The 23,520-nt window shown below is 45.3% G+C and overlaps 10 protein-coding genes and 1 long non-coding RNA gene across 14 annotated transcripts; 4 read left to right on the top strand and 7 right to left on the bottom strand.

Annotated features, from left to right (window-relative positions):
- The first annotated feature begins 11 nt into the window (after nucleotides 1–11).
- LOC6613544 (serine/threonine-protein kinase 11-interacting protein) lies at nucleotides 12–5,778 on the top strand. Of its 2 annotated transcripts, XM_032714125.1 has the most exons (10): nucleotides 12–166; nucleotides 374–536; nucleotides 677–2,371; nucleotides 2,429–2,549; nucleotides 2,605–2,740; nucleotides 2,802–2,934; nucleotides 2,987–3,193; nucleotides 3,565–3,633; nucleotides 4,004–5,065; nucleotides 5,123–5,778. In XM_032714125.1, the coding sequence occupies exons 2-10, from the start codon at nucleotides 446–448 to the stop codon at nucleotides 5,587–5,589; spliced, it is 3,981 nt and encodes a 1,326-aa protein (XP_032570016.1). In that variant the 5' UTR covers nucleotides 12–166; nucleotides 374–445; the 3' UTR covers nucleotides 5,590–5,778. The 2 variants fall into 2 exon arrangements, with proteins under 2 accessions (XP_032570016.1, XP_002038012.1); XM_002037976.2 differs by lacking the exon at nucleotides 3,565–3,633.
- LOC6613545 (transmembrane protein 138) lies at nucleotides 5,664–6,951 on the bottom strand. Of its 2 annotated transcripts, XM_032714128.1 has the most exons (4): nucleotides 6,832–6,951; nucleotides 6,645–6,733; nucleotides 6,334–6,587; nucleotides 5,664–6,276 (listed from the first exon to the last, which is right to left on the bottom strand). In XM_032714128.1, exons 1-4 carry the CDS (start codon nucleotides 6,934–6,936, stop codon nucleotides 6,167–6,169), a joined length of 558 nt encoding a protein of 185 aa, XP_032570019.1. In that variant the 5' UTR covers nucleotides 6,937–6,951; the 3' UTR covers nucleotides 5,664–6,166. The 2 variants fall into 2 exon arrangements, with proteins under 2 accessions (XP_032570019.1, XP_002038013.1); XM_002037977.2 differs by lacking the exon at nucleotides 6,832–6,951 and having other exon boundaries at nucleotides 5,863–6,276; nucleotides 6,645–6,825.
- Nucleotides 6,952–6,973: 22 nt separating this feature from the next.
- LOC6613546 lies at nucleotides 6,974–7,530 on the bottom strand. The gene has a single exon (XM_002037978.2). It carries the CDS (start codon nucleotides 7,367–7,369, stop codon nucleotides 7,076–7,078), a length of 294 nt encoding a protein of 97 aa, XP_002038014.1. The 5' UTR covers nucleotides 7,370–7,530; the 3' UTR covers nucleotides 6,974–7,075.
- Nucleotides 7,531–7,556: 26 nt separating this feature from the next.
- On the top strand, nucleotides 7,557–8,199 carry LOC6613547 (vitelline membrane protein Vm26Ab). The gene has a single exon (XM_002037979.2). The coding sequence runs from the start codon at nucleotides 7,629–7,631 to the stop codon at nucleotides 8,133–8,135; it is 507 nt and encodes a 168-aa protein (XP_002038015.1). The 5' UTR covers nucleotides 7,557–7,628; the 3' UTR covers nucleotides 8,136–8,199.
- A 451-nt stretch (nucleotides 8,200–8,650) lies between these two features.
- LOC6613548 (chorion class CA protein ERA.1) lies at nucleotides 8,651–9,254 on the bottom strand. Its single transcript, XM_002037980.2, has one exon. It carries the CDS (start codon nucleotides 9,201–9,203, stop codon nucleotides 8,694–8,696), a length of 510 nt encoding a protein of 169 aa, XP_002038016.1. The 5' UTR covers nucleotides 9,204–9,254; the 3' UTR covers nucleotides 8,651–8,693.
- A 1,134-nt stretch (nucleotides 9,255–10,388) lies between these two features.
- Nucleotides 10,389–11,036, bottom strand: LOC6613549 (vitelline membrane protein Vm26Aa). The gene has a single exon (XM_002037981.2). The coding sequence runs from the start codon at nucleotides 10,949–10,951 to the stop codon at nucleotides 10,526–10,528; it is 426 nt and encodes a 141-aa protein (XP_002038017.1). The 5' UTR covers nucleotides 10,952–11,036; the 3' UTR covers nucleotides 10,389–10,525.
- A 2,988-nt stretch (nucleotides 11,037–14,024) lies between these two features.
- Nucleotides 14,025–15,284, bottom strand: LOC6613550 (vegetative cell wall protein gp1). Its single transcript, XM_002037982.2, has one exon. It carries the CDS (start codon nucleotides 15,099–15,101, stop codon nucleotides 14,085–14,087), a length of 1,017 nt encoding a protein of 338 aa, XP_002038018.1. The 5' UTR covers nucleotides 15,102–15,284; the 3' UTR covers nucleotides 14,025–14,084.
- Nucleotides 15,285–16,255: 971 nt separating this feature from the next.
- Nucleotides 16,256–18,578, bottom strand: LOC6613551 (zinc finger CCHC domain-containing protein 2). 2 transcript variants are annotated; one of them, XM_032727581.1, is made up of 2 exons: nucleotides 18,445–18,578; nucleotides 16,256–18,396 (listed from the first exon to the last, which is right to left on the bottom strand). In XM_032727581.1, exon 2 carries the CDS (start codon nucleotides 18,328–18,330, stop codon nucleotides 16,363–16,365), a length of 1,968 nt encoding a protein of 655 aa, XP_032583472.1. In that variant the 5' UTR covers nucleotides 18,331–18,396; nucleotides 18,445–18,578; the 3' UTR covers nucleotides 16,256–16,362. The 2 variants fall into 2 exon arrangements, with proteins under 2 accessions (XP_032583472.1, XP_002038019.1); XM_002037983.2 differs by having other exon boundaries at nucleotides 16,257–18,393.
- Nucleotides 18,579–19,369: 791 nt separating this feature from the next.
- Nucleotides 19,370–20,566, top strand: LOC6613552 (mitochondrial uncoupling protein 4C). Its single transcript, XM_002037984.2, has one exon. The coding sequence runs from the start codon at nucleotides 19,474–19,476 to the stop codon at nucleotides 20,479–20,481; it is 1,008 nt and encodes a 335-aa protein (XP_002038020.1). The 5' UTR covers nucleotides 19,370–19,473; the 3' UTR covers nucleotides 20,482–20,566.
- Nucleotides 20,567–20,668: 102 nt separating this feature from the next.
- LOC6613553 (mitochondrial uncoupling protein 4) lies at nucleotides 20,669–21,910 on the top strand. The gene is made up of 2 exons (XM_002037985.2): nucleotides 20,669–21,350; nucleotides 21,521–21,910. Exons 1-2 carry the CDS (start codon nucleotides 20,693–20,695, stop codon nucleotides 21,874–21,876), a joined length of 1,014 nt encoding a protein of 337 aa, XP_002038021.1. The 5' UTR covers nucleotides 20,669–20,692; the 3' UTR covers nucleotides 21,877–21,910.
- Nucleotides 21,475–23,297, bottom strand: LOC116800446. The gene is made up of 2 exons (XR_004361404.1): nucleotides 22,077–23,297; nucleotides 21,475–21,872 (listed from the first exon to the last, which is right to left on the bottom strand). It is a non-coding gene; the product is annotated as an uncharacterized LOC116800446 (long non-coding RNA).
- Nucleotides 23,298–23,520: the final 223 nt, after the last annotated feature.

Below are 23,520 nucleotides of genomic sequence, written 5' to 3' on the forward strand. Positions count from 1 at the left end.
GGTTCACTGTTACTGTAAAATTGGCAAGAAGAAGAGGCATAACAAAAGTATTTTTGCATTCTGCAAGTGGAATATTCCTACGCCCTAATTGATCGAACAAATCTAAAGACGACGAATAATGCAGACGACCAACCGGATACATGTTTGAATCAGACCAATCCACAATGTAAATATTGACGCAGGCAATTTTGCAGAACAGTGGCGTCATACATATTTCTCTTTGTTGTTTTTCAATGGTCTGCAAATACGTATAGTATAGATTAGTGAAAAATGAGACTTGTGCCTGACGCATGAACTAATCTATTCTAGACACATCCCACTGAGCTGGTGCATCTAAGCCTTGATTACTAAACTGTCATTTCCACTGTTCCAGCACCAAGGAGTCAACCAGAGCACCGAATAAATCGCATGGGATAAAAACACGACCTTAGCAGACGGATAGACCATGGATCCGGAGAAGATCACAGAGCTGGCCAACCTGCTCCGACAGAACGGCGACAAAATATTGAGCTCCGAGTTTACCTTGACGTTATCAGGTGAGGCAGCTGGAGCTAAAGCTAAGCCAAAAACTAGCACGCAAAATGCTAAATGCATGCGGGTTTTGGCTGATGACTGGGCTTTACTACGCCCCAATAAAAGTTCGATCACTTATCGCTCAACACATTCTCCGGCACAGGTTCCCTGCTGCGGGCGCTAAACGACTCCTTCACCCTGATTGCGGACACTGAAATCGGAACTGGCGCGGGATACCTCCAGCCGCAGTCTTTTCAGGTGGTCAAGCCCATCAACGCAAAGTCCAGCGTCTTCCCCGACCTCCAGCTGGTCCATGACTTTGTGCAGAAGACGACACTTTTGAAGCTGACCTACTTTCCCAGCGAACACTATTTCGAGGGCGCCATCGACATAGCGAAGTTTCGAGCACTGCGCCGCCTCGAGGTAAACAAAATCAACATCGGTCAGGTTGTGGGCATCCAACCGCTGCGCGGCCAGCTGCAACATTTGATCTGCGTAAAAAGCCTTACCAGCGTGGACGACATTATCACGCGCTGCGGCGGCGACAACTCGAATGGCTTCGTGTGGAACGAGCTAAAGACGGCCGATTTCAGCTACAACAGCCTGCGTAGTGTAGACACCGCCCTGGAGTTCGCACAGCACCTGCAACACCTAAACCTTCGGCACAATAAGCTCACCAGCGTGGCCGCCATCAAATGGCTGCCGCATCTTAAGACCCTGGACCTGAGCTACAACTGCCTTACGCACCTTCCACAGTTTCACATGGAGGCCTGCAAGCGACTACAGCTATTGAACATCAGCAATAACTACGTAGAGGAGCTTTTGGACGTGGCAAATCTGGACGCTTTGTACAACTTGGATCTGTCCGACAACTGCCTGTTGGAGCACTCGCAGTTGCTGCCACTGAGTGCCCTGATGAGCCTGATTGTACTAAATCTGCACGGAAATCCGCTTGCTTGCAATCCCAAACATCGCCAGGCGACAGCACAGTATCTGCACAAGAACTCCGCAACTATGAAGTTTGTCTTGGACTTTGAGCCACTAACTAAGGCGGAGAAGGCGCTGACGGGCAGCCAAAAGTGGCGCTACATAGGCGGTCTTAACTACCGCTCGCCCAGGAGTACCTCGATGTCCATCAACAGCTCTAGTGCTTCCATAAACACCAACGACGGCTCCCAGTTTTCCAGCTTCGGCTCGCAGCGTTCGGTGTCTATAAGAGGAAATAACTACACTTTGGAAGACAACCAATCGATGGACACCTCGCAATCTAGCAAACGGATAAGTTCGTGTAAGATCAGAACAGTGGACATAGAAGAAAGCAGTGAGATCGATACAGACGCAGCATCCGTTTCCACGCCAAATCCTCGATCCGAATATGAAGAGGAACCGGATAATTCGCATCTGGAGACCAAGAAAAAAATCGAGACACTACGTCTTACTTATGGCAATGAATGGTTGAAGTCCGGCAACGCTGAGCTGATGCTGGGAATCGAAACGCCGCAGCCAACTGAACGGGAGCGCAATGAGTCTCGCCAGCTTTTCAATGAGTACCTAGGCGAACTATCTGCATCCACAGAAGCAAAGAATGACTCTGAGCACCACAACATTAGCTCCACACCTACGAACAACGTTTTGTTAGCTTCCACCTTCGACACCACCATTACTCCTATTAAATCGGAAGCGAACGACACAAGTGGGCAGACTCTGTACGAAACCTGCACTGAGGGTGAAGAGACAAACTACGAGAGTCTAGGCAACAACACTATGGAGCTGTCGACAGAAGAACGACCGCCTGACAGGCACGAGGAATTGTTGAGACTTTATGCAAGTAGCTCTAATGCTCAGGATGAGGATCCGGGTAAGACATGTTGATCGGTGTAGTAACTCGTTACTAAAGCTCATTCAAACATTGCAGTATCCGATGCTGAGTCTGATGAGGAGACCTACATAGTCTACCATGACCAGAAACCAAGCGAGGCTCTGTTTCTTACCATATCATCGAATTTTATACGCGAAAAAGACACGTTAACTGAAAGGTAAGTTTTAATCATTTAATGGAGAAAATGTTCATATCAATTATTTACCGTATAGGACGAAAGCCAAATGGAGTCTAAAAATCCTCGAGTCATGCGAGCGTGTTAGGTTCAACACCTTGCGCATCAATTTCGACACGATGCGCAAGGATAAACAGGAGCGTATCTATTGCGTGGAAAATACGCTATGCCAGGTTAGTGAACTGATGAATTCTAATAACAGGCAACGAAAATTCACTTTTTGTTCTCTTAAAGGAACTGGAAAGGAAACTGAGAGACATTCTATCGCAGCGTGATCTAACCGAAATGAACATATCTATCTATCGCTGTGTGAATTGCCTAACGCAGTTTACTATTGAGCAAAAAAGCAAGCGATATAAAACAAAGGGTGAGTACAGCAGAAATTAATGAAACTATTGCTTGAACTACATTTATTTTAGAATTGCGATGTCCGGATTGTCGCAGTGTCTATGTGGCTGAAGTAACCGAATTATCCTCATCTTTGTCCAAACCTTCTGGTGAAGTCGTGGTAGAGCCCAAACTTGAATTGGCGGCAGAGCCCAAACTTTCACCCGCCATGATTGTGGAGGAATCCCCAGTGGAGGAAGTCGCTGCGGCGACAAATAAGGAAGAAAGCAACAGCATTGGCAAGTCCTTGGCCAGTTTTCTTTTTTACTTTGATGAAGTTCTAGAAAATTTTTAAAGAATATTGCTTTTGTAGTATTTTGTAGTTTATGGTTTCAGAAGCATTTCATTAGTTTTACAGAGCCATTTTTTGAGATTCGCTTTAGTTTTTGTTGTGTTTGGTGTATAATTTTAAGTTTGTGTTGGATATATTTACTGTACATTAATTTAATTTTTATTTCTTTTTATTTTATTTGCATGCGAACACAAATCGAAAATGGCAAAACCAATCTAACTTTTGTACATTTACATTGTTCTTTTGGACTTTTTCTCTCACCCAACTACCGACAACAATAATAATTGTTGTGATGTAAAAACTTAATTAATACTTTAGTGGCCAACTGCAGGCTAACAACTGCAAAAAACACACCCAAGCTTAGGAGTTTGACGCAAGCCACCAAAAGTTAATATGCCAATTTGTATACTTTTTATTTCACTTAACAATTTGCGTTTCGCTTTTGTTCCATAATGTGAAGCAGCATTTGGACGTGAAGCAAAGATAAGCTAACTTACTAATAGTTCTTGGACGACGAGGTCGTTTACAAGTCTTATAAAATTTTACATGCACGGCTTGATCCTTGGTACCCAAAATTATGTATTATCTAAAACAAAATTTAAACGAAATTTTGCTCATTATAAGACCTGTAGATACCGACAAATATATCAAAATTTAAGCATTAACTGAAGCTTTATTAATCTTAGAGAGCAATGCTGCTTCCATTAATAAACAATTAAGTTAATTAAAGCACCAGACTAATATTTCAACATTATAGGTTCCGCCAATTCGCTAAATGGGAGCAGCTCTTGCTCAAAAATTACCAACTCACAGAGCTCTTTCGACTCGAATCAATCCGTAGTGGGCAGCTCGAACACGGATCGGGATCTGGAGTTTCGGGCCAATGAAAGTGATGTGGACATCATCTCCAATCCGAGCCAGTCCAGCATAGAGGTCCTAGATCCGAACTACGTGCAAAGCGCCAGTCGCAAGACCTCAGAAGAGCGCCGCATATCTCAGCTACCTCATCTGGAGACGATACACGATGAAATCGCGAAATCAAAGAGCTTCATCGAACGCGAGTTTGGTCAGCTTCTGGCGGAGCAGGCTCAGCCTACGACACCTTCGGCTGCAGCTCCCTTGGCTCCTGAAAAATCGGCTGTCCCATCCCATGTACCGCTGACAGAGAGCAGCTCGTCGGGATCCGTAACGGACAGCATATGTACTACCTACGAGCAGCAAGGCACTGATGCGCCACAAAATCTACAAACTTCCCTGCTCACCGAGTCGTCAAACAGCCAAGTTAGTGGTTCGGATGCGGAATCTAATAGCCGTTTGAAAACCGCCGAGGATGCCAGCCTGCTGCCTTTCGCATCTATATTTCAATCAACCAATCTGCTCATGTCCAGCTCAAAGAAGTTGATCGAGTCGGAGGCAACTGTTTTTGGTACCCAGCCGTACAAGTTTAACTACAGCGACTTTAATGATATCGACCACCGTCTGAAGCTCTACTTCTACCAACGAAAGTTTAAAGAGGATGGCGAGCATTTCAAGTGGTTGGCCAAAGGTCGCATCTACAATGAGCAGACCCAATCCTTGGGAGAAGGGCTTGTGGTAATGTCCAACTGCAAGTGCTATCTAATGGAGGCGTTTGCAGAACCCCACGACGATGTAGCCAAATGGCTGCGGCAGGTCATAAGCGTGACAGTCAATCGTTTGGTGGCCATTGATCTGATGCCCTGGAAACTTGGATTGTCCTTCACCTTAAAGGATTGGGGAGGATTTGTGCTGCTGTTGCATGACATGCTAAGGACAGAAAGTTTACTGAATTATTTACAACGTAAGTGAAACTCTTGGATGTTCCTTTTTTTCTAATACTAATTGTATTTTTTTACAGAAATTCCTCTGCCTGAGCAGTGCAAGCTGAATCATCAGCCATCAGCACTACTCGGCCATCAGTTGGAATCTATTGCGGCCGAACCAGTCAAGATGTGCTCCCTGATTCCCAGCTGCCAATGGGTCTGTGACCAGGAGAAGAGCTCCTTTGAACCCTCCCTGCTCCTAATCACGGAGTCACATTTGTACATCTCAAGAAATAGCAACTTCACGTGGCTGTCACACAAAATTCAGGAAAAGTCCATTCAACCAGAACTTAGCCTTAATCAGCCACTGAGCAATTTGGTGGACGTGGAGCGCATTACAGACCAAAAGTATGCAATCAACTTCATTGATGAGACGCAAAACAGGTGCGAGCTATGGCAGTTGCAGTTCGAAACGCGTGCCAATGCCGCATGTTGCCTAAATGTCATCGGAAAAGGATGGGAGCAGCTATTTGGAGTGCCATTCAGTCTCTCTGGAACGTGAGGAGCGGATTTCCCTAGAAAATTGAATACAGCCTGTTCCAATTATTGTGCAAAGTTTAGAATTGTTGATCTTAATTGACTATGTTATTTAATGTCAGATTAGTTTTATTAACTTAGGCCAATAAGAAATGGTGCTGTACCACGATTTAAATGTAAATATTTATAAATATAGAGGTTATTACTTTTTGAAGTCCTTGCAATATATTCATATATTACAAAGTTAAATCGTCTAACTTGTTTCATTTGTTGTTAGATGAGTTATAGTTGGTATCAGTAAGTGGATATTACATATTTACTTTTATTTACACATACATAATATTTTTGGGAACAAAAGAACTACAATATTGTCAAGGAATTTTGTTTGCTAATGAAAGAAAGTTCACATGTGAGTCATAAACTCGGTCGGATTTATTTTCGACGTATCTGTTAGTGTGCTATCTACTTGATAATTCCGGCATAGAGGTTTTTCATTTCTGTTTTAAATCGGATATCATCATCTATTTCTAGCATATATCTATCTATATACATTACGCTTCTTATCCTGACTCACTCATCGAAGTGTCCACTTAACCGGCGTCTTACTTATCGCCCAGCTGATCTGCGATCCAGTCAAGATGCTCCTCCTTAAAGCGAGGATCTGCCATGGTCAGAGCCGTCGACTTGGAGCTGTAGTAATAGAAAACCGACACTGTGTGGAAGGGGAGGGTATTAGGATAAGTGTTGAAGGAATGTTTCTGGGACTCACTGATGCGCTGTGCCACTGATAGGGCAAACAGACCCAATGGCCAGTGATGACCGTCCTCTTCTGGCGGCTGACGGTATTGGTAGATGATCCAGAAGTGCTGGGAGGCGGACAGAAGGAAATAGATGGTAATGCTGGCCATGAAGAGCTTGCAGTTACGCAGGATTATGTGTGAGGCGCCGACCTGGTATACACACGTCGAGTGGAGCGCAAGGGTGAACAGCAGGTACTCCGCGATAATCAGGGCATCCTGAGTGCTGTGGTAACGTGCAGTGGTCAGAACGGATATCTCCTTGATTTCCTAAGCTACTCACACAAAGAGAATTATGGCTGTCTGCAATCGGTTTCTGGCCAGCGAAGGACCAAAGGCGTTGCAAAAGAGATCCACTCCCAGAAGGGCAAACTGAAACAAGAGCACCCAGGAGTAGCGTCGCAGTGTTAGCTTCATGGCGGTGTCCAAATGTCAAGCGCTTATTTTCGGTCAGTTTGTTGCGTGCTTACTGTGCGGGGGTTTGTTGTGTCCTTCGTCCTGGTGACGTCAAAGCTACCACTGCGGTCATGCGCTATGGGTTCGTACAATCCCCCTATCGATAGACAGATTTCCATGGAAAACTGTTGAAACTTTGAATACAGTTGAGGTAGACACTTGATACTTAGCACAAAATTCTCGGGACCAGTACGGCACCGTTCTTCAAAATAAGAAATAAGTAAGAAAACTAAAGATTATTCTGGGCTGCTTTTATTATCAGACATATCGAGCATATTCAAAAGGGTACTGCTGCCGTTTTTCCGATCCGAAGGTGTCCATTCTGCCAGCCTGTCGCCGGAATCTCCTGTAGTACTGCTGGTTCATCTCGGAGTAGTAGTTTGTGGGCAGTAGGTGGGACCAACTGTGGTCGCCTTCGCCATTGTGGCGGTCCAGAAACTGTAACATCGATGCGGAAGTGACTTCGGCAGCCCCTGCACTCCAGAATGGCCAGGTTGAATTTAAGGTCACCAGAGCCAAGACCAGAAACAAGAACGTCATCGTCTTAGCCATTTGCGAAGAGAGCTGGTTGGCCAAAACCCGGCACCCAATACCCTCCTCCAAAGTCGACTGCCGGTTGCAGGTGGTCAGCAGATTTCGAGCTGCGATGCTTCCATTTGCATTTTTTCGGAACTCTGTCGTTCTACTCCGGCAGTGCGATCAGCGTTTTCCGAGTGGGCTATAAAGTGGATTGGCTGGGAGGCTCCAATCAACAGTCAGCCTTCGTTCGTCACTTCAGCAGCAAGTAGAAACAGCTCGAGAACCATCCGCAATGGCATTCAACTTTGGTCACCTCCTCATCGCCGGCCTCGTGGCCTTGTCCGCCGTGTCCTCGGAGACCATCCAGCTGCAGCCCACTCAGGGCATCCTCATCCCCGCCCCGCTGGCCGAGAACATCCGTGTGTCGCGTGCCGCCTACGGAGGATACGGAGCTGCCCCAGCCGCCCCATCGTACTCCGCCCCAGCCGCTCCCGCTGCCCAGGCATACTCTGCTCCAGCTGCCCCAGCCTACTCCGCACCCGCTGCTCCCGCCTACTCCGCACCCGCTGCTCCTGCCTACTCTGCTCCCGCTGCCCCAGCCTACTCCGCCCCGGCCGCACCAGCCTACTCCGCACCCGCTTCCATTCCGTCGCCGCCGTGCCCCAAGAACTACCTGTTCAGCTGCCAGCCCTCCCTGCAGCCCGTGCCCTGCTCCGCCCCAGCTCAGTCCTACGGATCCGCCGGTGCCTACTCCCAGTACGTGCCCCAGTACGCCGTGCCCTTCGTCCGCGAACTTTAAGGATCCAACCGAATTTGACTTGACCTCTGAACCTTAGAATAAAGTAATGCTTTCATAAAAAACATTTTAGATATTTTAATGATGGGGGGTATCCAAGGGTTTTTCAGATTTGTGTTTGTGACTTTGTGTTTGTGACTTTGTGTTTCTTCAAGCTATTTCAAAAGTTTCAGTTCTCTGAAATCTTGTAATAACTTAAATAAATATAATTATTACCGATATGATGCAACAAATTTAAGACTTTTGTGTTTTACTAGTATACCTTTTTTAAAAAGAACAAAATCATATAAAAGGAGTAATGTGCTTCTAGACCAATATAGAATAGTTATATCTTATTAATTACTGATTACAGTAACTCAAGTAACTCAGGAAAAAGTATTTTATACTATATGTATATCTGACGTCTTAGCAAAGATTAAAGCGACACCAAAAGTTGCTCCGAATTTGCTAATCCTATATATATTTAATAGTTCCCAACAGAAGTCATAAATATATAATTAAAATTAAAAATATTGAAATATCTTGTTTACAGTTTCAGTTTATTAACGATCAGCTAGTTGATCAATATGAGTTGTACCCACATGGAACCGGCTTGATAACCGCTTCGCAGGAGAACGCATAGTTCTTTGGGCAAGCTGGAGAAGGAACTTCACTGAGTGTGTCTTGTTGTTGGTATGTTCCCTGGGCCGGTACCTGGGCCTCATCCTGACCGTAGCTGCGTCCAAAACCAGGACCTCCGAAGCCGGGACCTCCGAAACCGGGACCTCCAAAGCCGGGACGTCCAAAGCCAGGGCCTCCGAAGCCCGGACCGCCGAAGCCAGGACCCCCAAAACCAGGTCCTCCGAAACCAGGACCACCAAAGTTGTTCTCCACGATTACCTCCTGTACGATTTGCTGTTGTCTCCTCCTACGATTCAGATACGCATCCGAATGCTCGACAGCTGATGATCTCGAGGGCAGGCTCCTCAAGCACCCTGTACTCCCTCCACAGGTCGAGGCTTCCAAACCAGCCTGCTGACCCCGAGAACTCGCTCCGGCCAAAAGGGCAAAGAATCCCAGATACTTCCACATGCTGACTTGATATGGTGGCGTTGCAAGCTGAGAAAGTCAAGATGCGGCGTTGTTCATGAGGCTTTTATAACCTCATGCCACCAGAAGTGCACAACGAAGCGGAAACGGAGATGGCCAAGGTAACACCCAACAACTGGGTCACTTGGTCGCACATTCCAGAGGGCGAGTGGGATCACAACTAGGGCGAAGTTGGAAGTTCGAGAAAATGGGCCATGGGCTGGAAGGGGTTAATCCGCTGGGAGAGGGCCCAAGTCACTACTTGGCTGGGCTCGGAAACCCTACGAGCACCTGAAACCCGAAGGTCAGCACATTGTGACCACTGCTGCTTTCCGGCTTGTAGGCTGACCGCCCAGTCAAGCGATTGATGATGGGATCCGATATCGCATTACCCAATCGCTTGCACTTTTCATTTTTCCGCTTTGTCGCTGATTCGGATGTGTCGCAAGCATTTCTTCTAGTTAAAATATACATTTATGTACATTTTAATAACTATTTTGATTCGTACCAGCATTTCCTGCAGTTCAGTGACCCACAACGAGCAGCTTGGCAGAAAGGTTAAAAACTGAAAGTTTGCTGAGTTGCAATCACCTGTATCTGGCGGATGTAGATTTAATCTGATTGGAAACAACTGGAGAGAGTAGCCAAATGCATTTCATTTTTATATGAATTTGATAGCTAGCGATTTTAAAATGGTTATATTGAAGAAATTAATTTGTGTACAGGTTAAAAAGTTAACTTGGATGATTAAAATATTGGGCTTGCTTCAATGATTTTTAAAACAACCCACATAAATCACAATTTTTAATCTCTTTACACACAAAACCATTAAGATTAAGGTTTATTAGGTCACTAAAATAAATTTAGTCGTCAATTGTTTAGTAATATAATAAAAAGAAAGTTAAACAAATATATTTAAATGGTTGATTTCTGTGGATGTCTGAAGAAATAGTTATTCATCGCGCCCTTAGTATATATAGTTTTAATATCCCTTCTTAAATAATATCTATAATAATAATAAAATAGTGAAAACGAAGAGGTGTTTTCCTGTTGCCAAAATCAGTAACTGGATCGTTATTATGATTATCTTAGTCTTGATCTATGGTACCAGAATGGTATCTCATATCCCAAGAAGTTTTGGGTTGCTAAAAACTAGTTAGTTATACCCTTAGTAAGAACAATTCATGATTTTGTTTTTTTTTAGTGATTTAATTGCAGTACATATTTTTGGGTATATTTTTTGTCAAATCCTTCAAAGCTTATGTTTCTCGGCAGTCGGTTCGTGGTCCTTGGGCGATGATCGCAGTCGCAGTCGGATCAGGTGCTCAGTACTGGTAGCCATAGGTCTGGGGCACGTAGGCGCTGTACAGCTGCTGCTGGTGCTGGGGCACGCCGTAGTTGGGGGCAACGTAGGTGGCCACCGGGGAGGAGTAGGCGCCGGCGGATCCGTAGCTGGGAGCGGGAGCGCTGCATGGCACGGGGGCAAGGTTGGGCTGGCAGCTGAACAGGTAGTTCTTTGGGCAGGGAGGAGCTGGGATGCTGGAGCCGCCATAGCCGCCGGAGCTGCCGCCGTAGGCAGACTTGCGGAGACGGGTCAGGTCACCGAATCCCTGTCCGGTTACTCCCTCCAGCTCTCCGTCCTGGGTGGTCACCGAGGAGCCAGTGGAGCCGGTGGCCGAAGCCACGTTGGTGGGCGAAGCCAGAGCGGCGGCGGCGAAGGCGACCAGAGCGATGCACACGAAGGATTTCATCTTGATTGTTGGTGGTTGAAGATTGAGCTGGAGGCGGATGGGAGCTGGTTGGGCTGCTGGTAGTTACCAAAGGTGACTGATGCCAATCCCATTCAATTGGCCATCTTTTATAGCTGTCCAATCTGCCTAGTTAGCACTACGTTCAGAACTTAATGGCTAGGTCTACTCTTCGTTTTTGCCTTGATTACTTTTCTGCTCCATCAGCCCAATGGACAAATGTATACCGCTGACTTTAGTAGCTCCACATCGACAGCTTTTTGGTGTCATCAGCGGGCAGAGGAACGTTTAAGTTGGCGATTTGTGGTTGATATCTAGTGCGTTGCACTTTAAAAGTGGTGGGAGTGATAAAAGAGCACGCCCCCCTTTCGAAGAAAGAATTTTAAGAAATGGAATTCCAGACTTGGGACTTTTGTAATTAATGATATGACCCGTGGCACAAAATACTATATATTCAAGTTACTAATTGTAAGCCTCTAAGTATAAACAATAAATGGTCATTATACATAAATTTTGTCTTATATATTAACTCTTTTATAATCTGTGTCCATGACATAATTTCAATAACAAAATAAAACTAAGCTTAATATTGATTGCTGTTTAAAAACACGGACATACATAAAGAATAGTTTTGGAATAGTTAATTAATAGACAGTTTCATATCAATGTATTAAGGATTAAGGAATATTTCGCTTAATTTGCTTGCATTATTTTGTATTAATATGTACATTGCTTGTCGGAGTTAGCCACAACAGTTTATTATCATATTCTGTCTGATTTTAGACTTAAGCTTCAACAAAGTAGACATTTGAGCTGTTTAAGAATCATATATCATTTAAGTACATTGATTTTAAATGATAAAGAAAAAAAGCCAACGAAAATGATGTTATAGTTATTCAACAGCAAATCGGATCCAACTATCGCATTCATAAACAAAATCCTTGGATGACTCATATATATTTATTAATAAAATCCTGATAGACTATCAATGCATTTTATAGTAAAAACAACCATTTGACTACAATCCGAATGCCACCATCTGCAACACAATCTGCAAACACAAAGTATTGGATAATAATTCCAAGAACTCGAGTCTCCGTCATAAACTCATATTGCGGGGCCCTAAAATGATTACAATAGTACGTACGTCATATGTGAGTGCTGTGCAACAATCTTGTGGCAGAGCGAGCGCTAATTAATTAGCTGTATTTCTCGCTCGCTCAACGGCTATTAAAAATTATGTAAGGCGGCACGCGATGATCGCCGGCGGAGGAGGAATGCGTGCCACATGCAAAGTGAGGAAGTAACCGCATCGGCTGGCTACGACCAGTGATGACCACATGGGCGTGGACTGACTCACTGGACCTCGAGATGGGCGCATGTAGCGGCCACTTTCACTTGGTCATGGTCATGGCCACGCTGGCTTGGCTTTGCGGATGGGATGGCTCCAACCACTGGGTGATTATCACATTTCAGGCCGCCTGGTTCCCGCATAGGCGAGGAAGTCTGGGCGCATTGTTTGCAATTTGCCATGGCATTTGAATCCGAAATCGAAAACTGAGGAGGGGCTGTAGCGACCAACTGACTGATTTCAGCCTTTCAGCCAGCACAAATTGTTGCCGACGTCATCACGGAATCTTTGTGGTCCGCGAAGGGGGTAGGAAATGTCCATAGGGGCAAGGGGAAGGGGCACGCGGGCGAACTGGAAAGACCCACCATATTGTCCAACACATGGTGATAACTCCGATGGAAAGCAAAGCGATCGCAACTGTATAAACAGGCAGCGTCGAAACCCAAGAAGATGTGTATCTTGCAGATATTTTGAAAACCAATTGTTTGATAATTACGTTTTCAATCTTTGTGTTTACAAAGGCACACAAATTTATATCTCATAGATACTGTGTATAAGACGCGTTTTTATTATTTTCAAAACATGTTTTTAAATTTTTTTTGGTGTAGGATATAGCTTAATATTACGAAAATGTTAAATGTTTATATTTCTTTGTCTCGTACTTTGCTAAGATATACACCAAATATTTGTGATAGCCTCGTTTTAACTTTTGGAATATCGAAATTAATTTTATATAGGTCTTTATAATAGATCTATGAAAAATGTTAGTTATGCGCTATAAAAAGTATGCGAATTTGTATGTCATTATATTACCGGCAGAGTATTAAGGTTTCGACATAACATAAAGTCAAATTGTTAATGCTCATAAATGACCCAATATTTTAGCGCGCTTGCATTCTTGGTAAAAAAATATGCGTCGATTTGGGCTACACTGAACAAAAAGTATTAGTTCGTTTATCTTGTTATCATTTATCAACATTATATTTCTCCAAAAAGTATGCATCGCATTGGTAAAGAAAATAGTTTAAAACGTTTGTATGAAAATGGGCAAGTCGGTGAAAAATATTTATTTTTATATTTTAAAAACACACCATCATTTAAGTTAAGCTGTAAAGAATATAACACTATATTTTGACGTTATATTAAAGTGCAATTGAGGTTAAATATAACATACAATATTTAGATATTATTGTTAGCTTATAATCCTGTCACAAAGAAATATTTATCTAATTTTTTGGCCTAATGGTATTACGTTAATAATAATGAATAAAAAACAAGCCAACAGATAAAGACAAATAAAAAAAATTTCATTTAATTGAATACACTGCAAAATTCTGCAAAATATTTATCTAATTTTTTGGCCTAATGGTATTACGTTAATATTAATGAATAAAAAACAAGCCAACAGATAAAGACAAATAAAAAAAATTTCATTTAATTGAATACACTGCAAAAATGCTGCACAAGCATCAGTCTGAAAATTATCGCTGATGCTAATAAAATAATAAATAATAAAAAATTCATTTGTGTTGCAAACTTAAAATCAATAAATATTTTACGCTGATTTTTAATTCTCTACATCATTTCACTTACCTCAGATCTTTTTATGGTTATTACTTGGTAAGCTGTATTTATCGAGAAATATATTACCAGATTGAATCAGTTTATAAGCTTTTAAGTTTTAAACAATCTTCCACCCAATGTAACAGAACAAAACTAGAAATCATTATTATCATTAGAAGACTTTTACTTAAAGATTGGTCAAGCATCAGGTCGTTTAGAGAACTACAAAATATTCTGGGAGGCCAGGGCCAGGCGGTAGTTGTATTCGTCAAACAGTTCCGGAGCCACTCGATATGGCTGATCAATGAGCGAAAGGCGGATGGGCGTTTGGCACGAGGGCGTGGCATAGTTGGGAGCAGGAGGAGCCGCCGGTTGGTAGCAACTCTGCGATGGCGACTCGTAAACGGGAGCAGGTAGTGGCGGTGGCGATGGTGCTGTTGGAGTGTTATATTTCTGATCATCGTACTCCACCAGGGTGGACGACTTCGATGCCAGTGGAGTGGAGAGGTAGATGATGGGCTGGTAAACGATCTGTGCCGGTGGTGCTCCAGCGTAACTTGGCTGTGCCGGCTGGCTGTAGCTGGATGCTGGTGGGTCATAGGTGGGAGCTGGTGGAGCGGGAGCACTGTAATCAGCAGCAGGTGCTTCGTATGCAGGAGCAACTGGTGCCGGTGCTTCGTAATCAGGAGCTGGTGGTGCAGGAGCTTCGTAAGCAGGAGCAGGTGGTGCTGAAGCTTCGTAGGCAGGAGCAAGTGGTGCTGGAGCTTCGTAGGCAGGAGCTGCCGGCGCTACATAGCCCGCATCTCCATTGCCGGGTCCATTGTACTCGGGATCAGGTTTGGTGTACCCACTGTTGGGCAGGACGCCGTAACCATCACCACCGTAGGAAGGACTCTGTGGTGCCGGTGCCACATAGTTGTTCTGACCACATCCACCGCCACACTGCCCACATGGACTGGCTGTAGGAAATTGTTCGGGAAGTTTATTGTTGTTGTTGCAGCAGTTGTTATTGTTGCGGGGGAAGAGATCATCCCACCACTTGAACAGCGAGCGGTTCATGCGCTTCAGCGCCTCATTGGGGGTCACCAAAGGACCCGCATCCGCCATCAGGTAGTAGAGTGGCTCCCCCGGTGCCGCAATCCGGTTGGACCGCGCCACATCCTCGGCTGAAGTGGCCAGGACCGCGCCCAGCGCCAGCAGGGTCAGAGTCCACGATCTGTTTTTGGAGTGCATCATCATGTGGTGATTGCGTTGGCAGCATTAACCTCGCGGTTCGAACTCTCAATTACAACTACCAGAAGCAGTGGCTCCCAATAGCAGCGGACTGCTGGAGCTGCAAACCACGGCGGATTAATGCCAGGTCAGCAGATGTGGACACCTTTTGATGGGGTATAATAGTTGGCAAAGTATACAGTCGAGATTGGATAGTGTTGGGTTTTTTATAGAACCCTATAAAATATTTTTAAATATTCAATTATAATGAATTATAAGTAAACGTAAACAGGTAACCAAATGTCTAATTTGGAACTGCTAGCTTTTTATCTTAGTATCTTACCTCTAAATCTTCAAATTATCTGAACAAAAGAAAGGGTATTTAAAACTAATTATAAAGATTGTCACTTATGAGGAAATTAAGAAATTAAGACTTTTAGCTCAGCAAGTCCCATGTCTAACCCAATTTTTATTTTAGGTGGTGTTCCCAATTCATCGAAGATCCATGAGTCCCAATAGCCCCACTGGCAGGCCGATGACTCCACACTACTTGTATTTTCTTTATGGTTGTCTTGCTTTCCTTATTGTTTATTCAAATTGTTCCCTTACGTGCTCGAAATTATTAAACGGTAGCGAAACACCAGTCGACGAGGTTCCTGTTTGCTCCGTGGAGCGTGACTGCCTTGGCTTTAATCCGCATCAGGCTGGCCAATCGAAAGCAAAATGCACTTGGCTGAACGGAAGTTGGTCGGAAAAAACAAAGAGATACGTTCAGAAACACATAATAAATACAAAAATATATTGGTTGCCGTAAAATATACTTCCTAAAGTAATCATGGGCTTACTCATCGGTGGGCTATACTTAATACTGGTAATACTTAAAATACAACCAATAATAAATTCAAGTATATATGTATATATATTTTAAAAAGTATTTATAGGTGTTTACGCATTCGTGTTCGAAAACATTAATTACAGCTCTAGCTAAAAATAGTAGCGCGAAAATACATTTATTTGAATTTACATCTCTACAATTCTAATATTAGGTAAGATACATGTTGGAAACTTCCCAAAAGATACACGTTGGAAACAACTAAAATAAAAGATGAAACGATTTATTTTTTCATTTTCAGAAGAAAAAAAATAATTATCTACTGTATTTAACCTTTTGATATATCTGTTTTGATAAAGAATCCCAACTACACCTGCCCAGTAGTAAAGTACTATTATTTTGACAATATAAATACAACTTTATTCAGTTTGCGGGATCCATTCACATATCTTGGAGCTACAACAGCTGCAGGTATCTGTGCTTTTGAGGGCTACGTCCGCTGGAGCGCTGACGGTGTCGCTTCCGTTTCTCCGTTGGCTTGAGCAGTTCCGTCGCCTTGCTCACGATAGCCGGAACTCCGGATGTGTCAGCGGAATCATCTGGCTCGGAGGCTGGAAGCGGTGTGGTCACCGCCGGATCATCCTCCTTGTCAAAATCTTCAGCAGAGTCCTCAGCCTCATCACTCTCGTGGTCATCACCCACAATGCTATCTGGCTGCTCTGAGCTGGGTGGCGCCGGAGTGCTACTCGAGAAGTTCAACTTGCCAGATCTTTCCGATTGAACTTCTGTGGTGGGAGCAGCTTCTGTTGTCGAGGTGGAGGCAGCGTCCTGGTTGAATTTGAAGACGCGCTGGAAAAAATTACCATTTTGCGTTGGAGCAGCGGGAGCAGGTGCTCCCAGAACTCTGTTCAAGGGATTGAAAGGATTGAGGGCTCCGAAGGGTAGGAATGGGTTCATTCCCATTCCAAGCTGCATGCCCATGCCAAAGGGGCCACCCACCTGGTGCTCCATGTCGTATCCCTGTCCTCCCATCTGGGGCGTTATGCCAAAAGGACTTGCCAGCTGTGCTCCTAGCCCAAATCCACCACCAAAGGGACCTGGTGGTGGCGCTCTGGGAAGCCCAAAGTAGGGAGTGGGTGCACGTTGAGCGTAGCAGGGCATGCTTATAATAACCGGTTGGAAGCTCGGACAGGTGGTACTGTAGCTCACCCCGTTGTCCAGTGGACATTGGATTGGTGGTGCTGAGGGAGAACATCCATTGCAATATGTGTTGGCAGAGGGCGTCACATCTGCTTGGGAATAGGTTGGAGGTGGTGGCGGCATAGTGGGTGGGGCAGGAGCCTCTGGGTAGTGGCTGTTGTAGGGGCTGTAGCCGGGAGCCATTTGTCCCAACATGGGCTCATCCTGGTTGCCCACCGATGCTTCCTGTGTGGGGCGTCTTTCGTCTCCCAAGCTGCTGTAGAATGCCTTCATAACCGGATCGTTTTCGGGATCCTGCGTCTGCGACAACGGCACCCACATTAACTGATCTTCGGGTCGCGGTTGATTCACTGGCCTACGGTACTGCTGATGGAGCTCCTCTCGCCCAAAACCCACATCCGGCACTGCTAGCACCTCCTCGTCGAAAGTGAATCGATGTCTACCGTTTCCGGCTACTGGGTTCTCTTTTGGGCGACTTGGCGACCTCGCAAATGCTGCAGGATCATACGAAGCGGACGTGGACGCTGGGCCTGGGCCAGCTGAAACTCCTTGTGGAGCTGCTTGCGGGCTGCCCACAATTGGGTGATGAAATTCTGGCACGCCAGCTGACTGCGCTGCAGGTGCAGTTGGAGGGGCTGCAATAAGGCCTCCGTAGAATCCGTACTGGGCGTGGGGCTGATGCTGCTGAGAATTAGGCTGCTGGTGGGGCTTCTCATGATATGACGACGGACCCGCTGGCTGGACTTGGTGAATACGAGTGGGATCATCCGTGACGGCCTGCTGGGGATATGACCCGCCCTCATAGGCGGGAAACACGGGAAAGTTGTGACCGAAATCATGATGTTCAGCGGGTTGAGGGTTAAACGGAGGCATATGCTCCATGGAGGGTTGATTCTCGATGGCGGGTTCTGTGCCCTTCGCTCCCTGGCACATGTAGAATGGTTCCCCCTGGCCACCTTGGTTTCTGACCTCCACACAACTTTGCTGGCTACTGTCGCCACCGAAGTTGGCTCCCCGGCACATATAATACGGCTCATCCTGCGGACTACTTGGCCTGATCTCCACGCATATGGTAGTCATGGTGCGCTTGCTGCGCTGCAGTAGATCCCTCGAAGCTGGGCTGGCCTCATGTCCGGATGCAGTTGCTCCTGGCATCACCGTTAGCCCAATGGCCAGGCATGCCCAAAGTAAGATCAGCTTCAAGGCCTGTGGTTGGATATCCATGTTCTTCTTCCGCTCACTAACTTCCGTTTGTCGAGGGGCAGCGCTTTTATAGTCTTGAACTCTCTGCTGAGGATGGAGATCCATTAGAGGTGCCTTCCAACTTCCACAACTTACCCAACTGAGTTCCCCGAAGCGGTCTTTTGTAATTTTCCTCTTTTGTCTGAATTGTGTTTCCTCTATTAACCGCGTTGTTCTGGTAGATTGCACTGGTAATCGGAGTTTTATTCACTTGAAAATCGTATCACTGAATAAAAACCAATGTAGACACCAATTTTGAACGGACCTGGCCAAAAGGGGTTCGAATCGTAACCAAAATACACTTCCATGTGAAAAGTTGAAGGGAATTCAAACCGAACCAGAGGATTTTTGTAAAAAGATAAAGATTATTTATAAAAATATACATTGTATGAAAATTTTACATATTATAAAGATACTTAACAAGGAGCAAGCTTTATAACATGCTTTTTTTGTAATATGTTCATCTTGTATTTCTTACTAATACAGAATTCTTATGGTAATAGAGCATCTGTATTCATACTTCAACATTTTCAATCGCTTCGATTTCAGCTGATTCCTGCAAATTTCGACCAGCGTTTTCGTTTGGCATGGTGGACAGTTCAACAAACTCCTCAGGTTTCTTTCGATTTTAGAGTGATCAGCACTTTCGTAAAGTGTGCGGAACATATGACACACAAGTGTTTGCTGGTTGCCCGACATACTATAAGCCAAATCGGTCAGTCGGTCAGCGAGTGTTAGATTGTCGGGAGTGATGGCCACTTCATAGTAACTGACCTGACCCACTTGTAAGACAACGCGGGAGTGGCCTCCAGTACACCGGGATCACTAATGAACCCTTATGAATGTGGGGGTGCATGTTTAATGGTCTTTAAACTAAGTCAATTCTGTTTCACCATTAACTTGGTAATTCAATCAAAGGACCCTACTTGAGTTTCAAGGACTCATATCCTGGGATATCCTTTCTTGCATATATATAGATGGATATTATATAAACTAAAGGAAACTAGTCCAATCGCAGACACCTGTTGATATGTCGTCTATTTTACAACATATATATATTTAACAATTCCAAACAAACAATTCCAAACATATAATTCCACTTACTGACCAAATTACGAGTTTACAATGGACAAGGCTGAACGCGCCTACTGGCATCTTCGGTCCTTGGAAACCGAAGAGGAGCCGCGTTTTCCGCCAACAAACGTCGCTGATCCACTATCCGCACGCAATCTATTCCAGCTCTACATCAACACCTTCATTGGAGCCAATCTGGCCGAGTCGTGTGTCTTCCCACTGGACGTGGCCAAGACCCGGATGCAGGTGGATGGCGAGCAGGCCAAGAAGACGGGCAGCGCGATGCCAACCTTCCGGGCAACTCTTAGCAACATGATCCGGGTGGAGGGCTTCAAGTCGCTCTACGCCGGCTTCTCGGCAATGGTGACCCGAAACTTTATCTTCAACTCGTTACGTGTTGTTCTCTACGACGTTTTCCGGCGCCCTTTTCTCTACCAGAACGAGCGGAACGAGGAAGTGCTCAAGGTCTACATGGCGCTGGGCTGCAGCTTCACGGCGGGCTGCATTGCCCAGGCACTGGCCAATCCCTTCGACATCGTCAAGGTGCGAATGCAGACGGAGGGACGCCGCCGCCAGCTGGGCTACGATGTGCGGGTGAACAGCATGGTGCAGGCCTTCGTGGACATCTACCGCCGCGGCGGACTGCCCAGCATGTGGAAGGGCGTGGGGCCCAGCTGCATGCGAGCCTGCCTGATGACGACCGGCGATGTGGGCAGCTACGATATCAGCAAGCGCACCTTCAAGCGCCTGCTGGATTTGGAGGAAGGCCTGCCACTGCGCTTCGTGTCCTCCATGTGCGCCGGACTAACGGCATCTGTGCTCAGCACGCCGGCGGACGTGATCAAGTCGCGGATGATGAACCAGCCGGTGGACGAGAACGGCAAGAATCTCTACTACAAGAACTCCATGGACTGTCTTAGGAAGCTGGTCAGAGAGGAGGGTGTCCTCACGTTGTACAAGGGCCTCATGCCCACTTGGTTTCGCCTGGGGCCGTTCTCAGTGCTCTTTTGGCTGTCCGTAGAGCAGCTGCGTCAGTGGGAAGGCCAGAGTGGATTTTAGGAGCAAACTACCAATCTTACTATCGCATTTTGTATGTCTTTTAACACGCAATAAAAGGTGCAAGTCAAATCACCTATTATACCTATTATAAATATAACTTTAATCAAAATCGTATCCTGTAATATGAACTGATTTTTTTGTCTTTAATTTTGCTTTATTTTATTTTTTATATTCCAATGAACACAACAAACACTCAAGATATTTCTCTTAAATGGGAAAAGGCGTTAACACAGTCTTTAGGCCAGCAGAATGGGACAATTCGGAGGAGAAGGAAAGACCCAAGTTGGAGTACTTGGTGACCAACAAGAAGACTCCGCCGGTGGAACTCTACCTCACGTCATTCGCCTCCGCCTGCAGTGCCGAGATCGTGGGCTATCCCTTCGACATGTGCAAGACCCGGATGCAGATCCAGGGCGAGATCGCGAGCAGGGTGGGTCAGAAGGTCAAGTATCGGGGACTGCTGGCCACTGCCATGGGCATCGTCAGGGAGGAGGGTCTGCTGAAGCTCTACGGTGGCATATCCGCCATGGTGTTTCGCCACTCGCTCTTCAGTGGCATCAAAATGCTGACCTACGACTATATGCGTGAGAAGATGATCGTGCCCGACGTGGACGGGAAGCCACAGTTATCATTCCTGGGATCCTGCATCAGTGGCGTCGTGGCCGGCGCAACTGCCAGCGTACTAACCAATCCCACGGAGCTGATTAAGATCCAGATGCAGATGGAGGGACAGCGGCGTCTAAGGGGCGAGCCTCCACGCATCCACAATGTGCTCCAGGCCCTGACTTCCATTTACAGGACGGGTGGTGTGGTGGGTCTCTGGAAGGGAACTGTTCCAAACACGTGGCGCTCGGCACTCGTGACCATAGGTGAGCCTTTGGGGATTTCAAACAGTTCGAGAAAAATAGGAGGGAGAATCAGGGTGCAGATATGGGGGTATCTGTTAGTCGAGGCAATTGATTCCCGGCTACTTAGAAAATATCCTTTAGGGAGTGAGTTTAGTAGCTTTAAGCTTTTTATTAATTATTTTCTTCCAAAGGGGACGTCAGTTGCTATGACTTTTGCAAACGGTTTCTGATTGCCGAGTTCGATCTGGTGGATAACCGAGAAGTCCAGTTCCTAGCCGCCATGACCGCCGGCGTAGCGGATGCCATTCTGAGCTTGCCGGCGGACGTGGTCAAGTCCCGGATCATGAATCAGCCAACCGATGGGCAGGGACGCGGCATTCATTACAAGGGCTCCCTGGATTGCTTAAGTAGGTTGGTTAGAGAGGAGGGCTTTTTGGCAATGTACAAGGGATTCATTCCATATTGGATGCGTGTCGGACCTGCCTCGGTGGTGTTCTGGATGACCTTCGAGCAGATTAGACGTTTTCGTGGCAGTGAAGGTTACTAGCAGTTTAAAATATACCAGAGTGAAATATCATTAATATCCTGGAGGAAAGTTGGTGGGAAAGTTAGAGGGATAAGCTCTTAATTCAATCAGAACGATGGATAAACCAATTGGTATGCGGTGACCACACGGTTTATATGGGTAACCTTTAATGACATTTGACTCAAGTTTCAGTGATTGAATGGCGACCAATGTTACTATACCTGTTAGCCAGTAGGCAACCAGTCAAAACTGCGCTCAGAATACGGTGGAAACTGAAATTAGCATATTTAATTGAATGAGCCAACGTGGAAAACTACTCGCTGCCCGCGGTGAAAGATAGATATTTGAATGCTCCGTTTGGAGATGGCCATATAAGAAATAATAATAATGTTTGATTAATTTTACGGCTGATAAAAGTGGTCGGGCACCCTCGCCACTCCAGCGTTTTCCGTGATTAATTTGAGTTTTCACCAGAAGTAGCGAAAACGAATATAGTATTTATATTTCGAACATTTCGAGAGCGAAAGTGAGCATGTGTAGCCCAAATGTTGTCACTCATTCCTCGCCAGAAATTTCGGCAGCATTCAGATCAGACATTTGCTGGCATGGATGGATAATGTGGGTCAATGTCTTTTCGCTGGCAGCGGATGACAGGCGAGCAATAGTATGCAAAAACGACAATTACTGAAAGAAAGAAAAAGCAGCTGCGAAGTGGACCAGGCGCAGAGAAAAATTAATAAATAAATATGTGTTTTTATTTATGAACATTTTTTTTTCGAAAAATAATTGCGCCGTTGCGTCAGCCATTTGAAACGATTGCCCGTCGACGAAAATAACCTGGCCAACCATCCAAACCATCCAATCGCACAGACCAAAAATGGCCAACGCAGCGCCGACTGCTGCTGTCTTCTAAAATAATTAAAAGAAACCATAAATGCACAGAGAATTGTTAATGCGACCATGAAATGACTTTGGGAACCGCGATAGGAGCGCGGTTCAACGATCCATTGATTTCCGATAGGCACGCCACCCAGTGCCCAGAACCCACAACTTAAGACCCAAAACCAAACCAAAACCCAGATAGAAAGAACAATGCGCAAGGTGCTTACTTTTTGTGAGGAGCACACTCGGTTGTCTCACTCGCTTTTCATTTTAATAGTATTAAAGTATCGTATTTTATATGATTTATATCCATATATTTATGCATTCGGTTTTCATTTCAAGTTCTCCCTAGCTCGTATGAAAAATGTTTTCGGGGACTGTTGGCTGGGAATCGAGGGTATTGAGCTGGTCGGGAGACATGGTTGGGGGGTTCGATTGGATTGCGTTTGTGTTAGAGCGCGAAAGAAGACCTTAGATTTGAGTTTAGCTAGAACGTAGAAGCCATCAAATGATGGCCTACTCATTACGCTATCGTTAGGAAAATGCTGATAATGACAATAAATAGACCGGAGACCCGGGATCAGAATGAGTAATCCTAGTGCAGTCGATGGAAAATGGATAATGGCAAACATCGAACGGAGAGTGAGAGAGGCTCCTACTTATAGACTGGCTGGCAATGGAAAACGGAATCTGAATATGAAACACCTACCATCCGATACTTCAGTTTTGGATATATCGTTCGGAGTTCTCCCCACTCGACGTCATGTGTATAAAAATTCACGA

This window comes from Drosophila sechellia, chromosome 2L (assembly GCF_004382195.2).
Source record: "Drosophila sechellia strain sech25 chromosome 2L, ASM438219v1, whole genome shotgun sequence".
NCBI classification, from domain to species: Eukaryota; Metazoa; Arthropoda; class Insecta; order Diptera; family Drosophilidae; genus Drosophila; species Drosophila sechellia.

Coding starts and splice junctions, on each gene's coding strand:
- LOC6613544 (XM_032714125.1), top strand. CDS start 446: ATGGATCCGGAGAAGATCACAGAGCTGGCCAACCTGCTCCGACAGAAC. Junction 2,935..2,986: donor CAAGCGATATAAAACAAAGG/GTGAGTACAGCA, acceptor CATTTATTTTAG/AATTGCGATGTCCGGATTGT. Junction 3,194..3,564: donor GGAAGAAAGCAACAGCATTG/GCAAGTCCTTGG, acceptor TTAATACTTTAG/TGGCCAACTGCAGGCTAACA.
- LOC6613545 (XM_032714128.1), bottom strand. CDS start 6,936: ATGGAAATCTGTCTATCGATAGGGGGATTGTACGAACCCATAGCGCAT. Junction 6,734..6,831: donor ACACAACAAACCCCCGCACA/GTAAGCACGCAA, acceptor CTCTTGTTTCAG/TTTGCCCTTCTGGGAGTGGA. Junction 6,588..6,644: donor ACAGCCATAATTCTCTTTGT/GTGAGTAGCTTA, acceptor ACGTTACCACAG/CACTCAGGATGCCCTGATTA.
- LOC6613547 (XM_002037979.2), top strand. CDS start 7,629: ATGGCATTCAACTTTGGTCACCTCCTCATCGCCGGCCTCGTGGCCTTG.
- LOC6613551 (XM_032727581.1), bottom strand. CDS start 18,330: ATGGATATCCAACCACAGGCCTTGAAGCTGATCTTACTTTGGGCATGC.
- LOC6613548 (XM_002037980.2), bottom strand. CDS start 9,203: ATGTGGAAGTATCTGGGATTCTTTGCCCTTTTGGCCGGAGCGAGTTCT.
- LOC6613553 (XM_002037985.2), top strand. CDS start 20,693: ATGGGAAAAGGCGTTAACACAGTCTTTAGGCCAGCAGAATGGGACAAT. Junction 21,351..21,520: donor CTCGGCACTCGTGACCATAG/GTGAGCCTTTGG, acceptor TTTCTTCCAAAG/GGGACGTCAGTTGCTATGAC.
- LOC6613550 (XM_002037982.2), bottom strand. CDS start 15,101: ATGATGATGCACTCCAAAAACAGATCGTGGACTCTGACCCTGCTGGCG.
- LOC6613549 (XM_002037981.2), bottom strand. CDS start 10,951: ATGAAATCCTTCGTGTGCATCGCTCTGGTCGCCTTCGCCGCCGCCGCT.
- LOC6613552 (XM_002037984.2), top strand. CDS start 19,474: ATGGACAAGGCTGAACGCGCCTACTGGCATCTTCGGTCCTTGGAAACC.
- LOC6613546 (XM_002037978.2), bottom strand. CDS start 7,369: ATGGCTAAGACGATGACGTTCTTGTTTCTGGTCTTGGCTCTGGTGACC.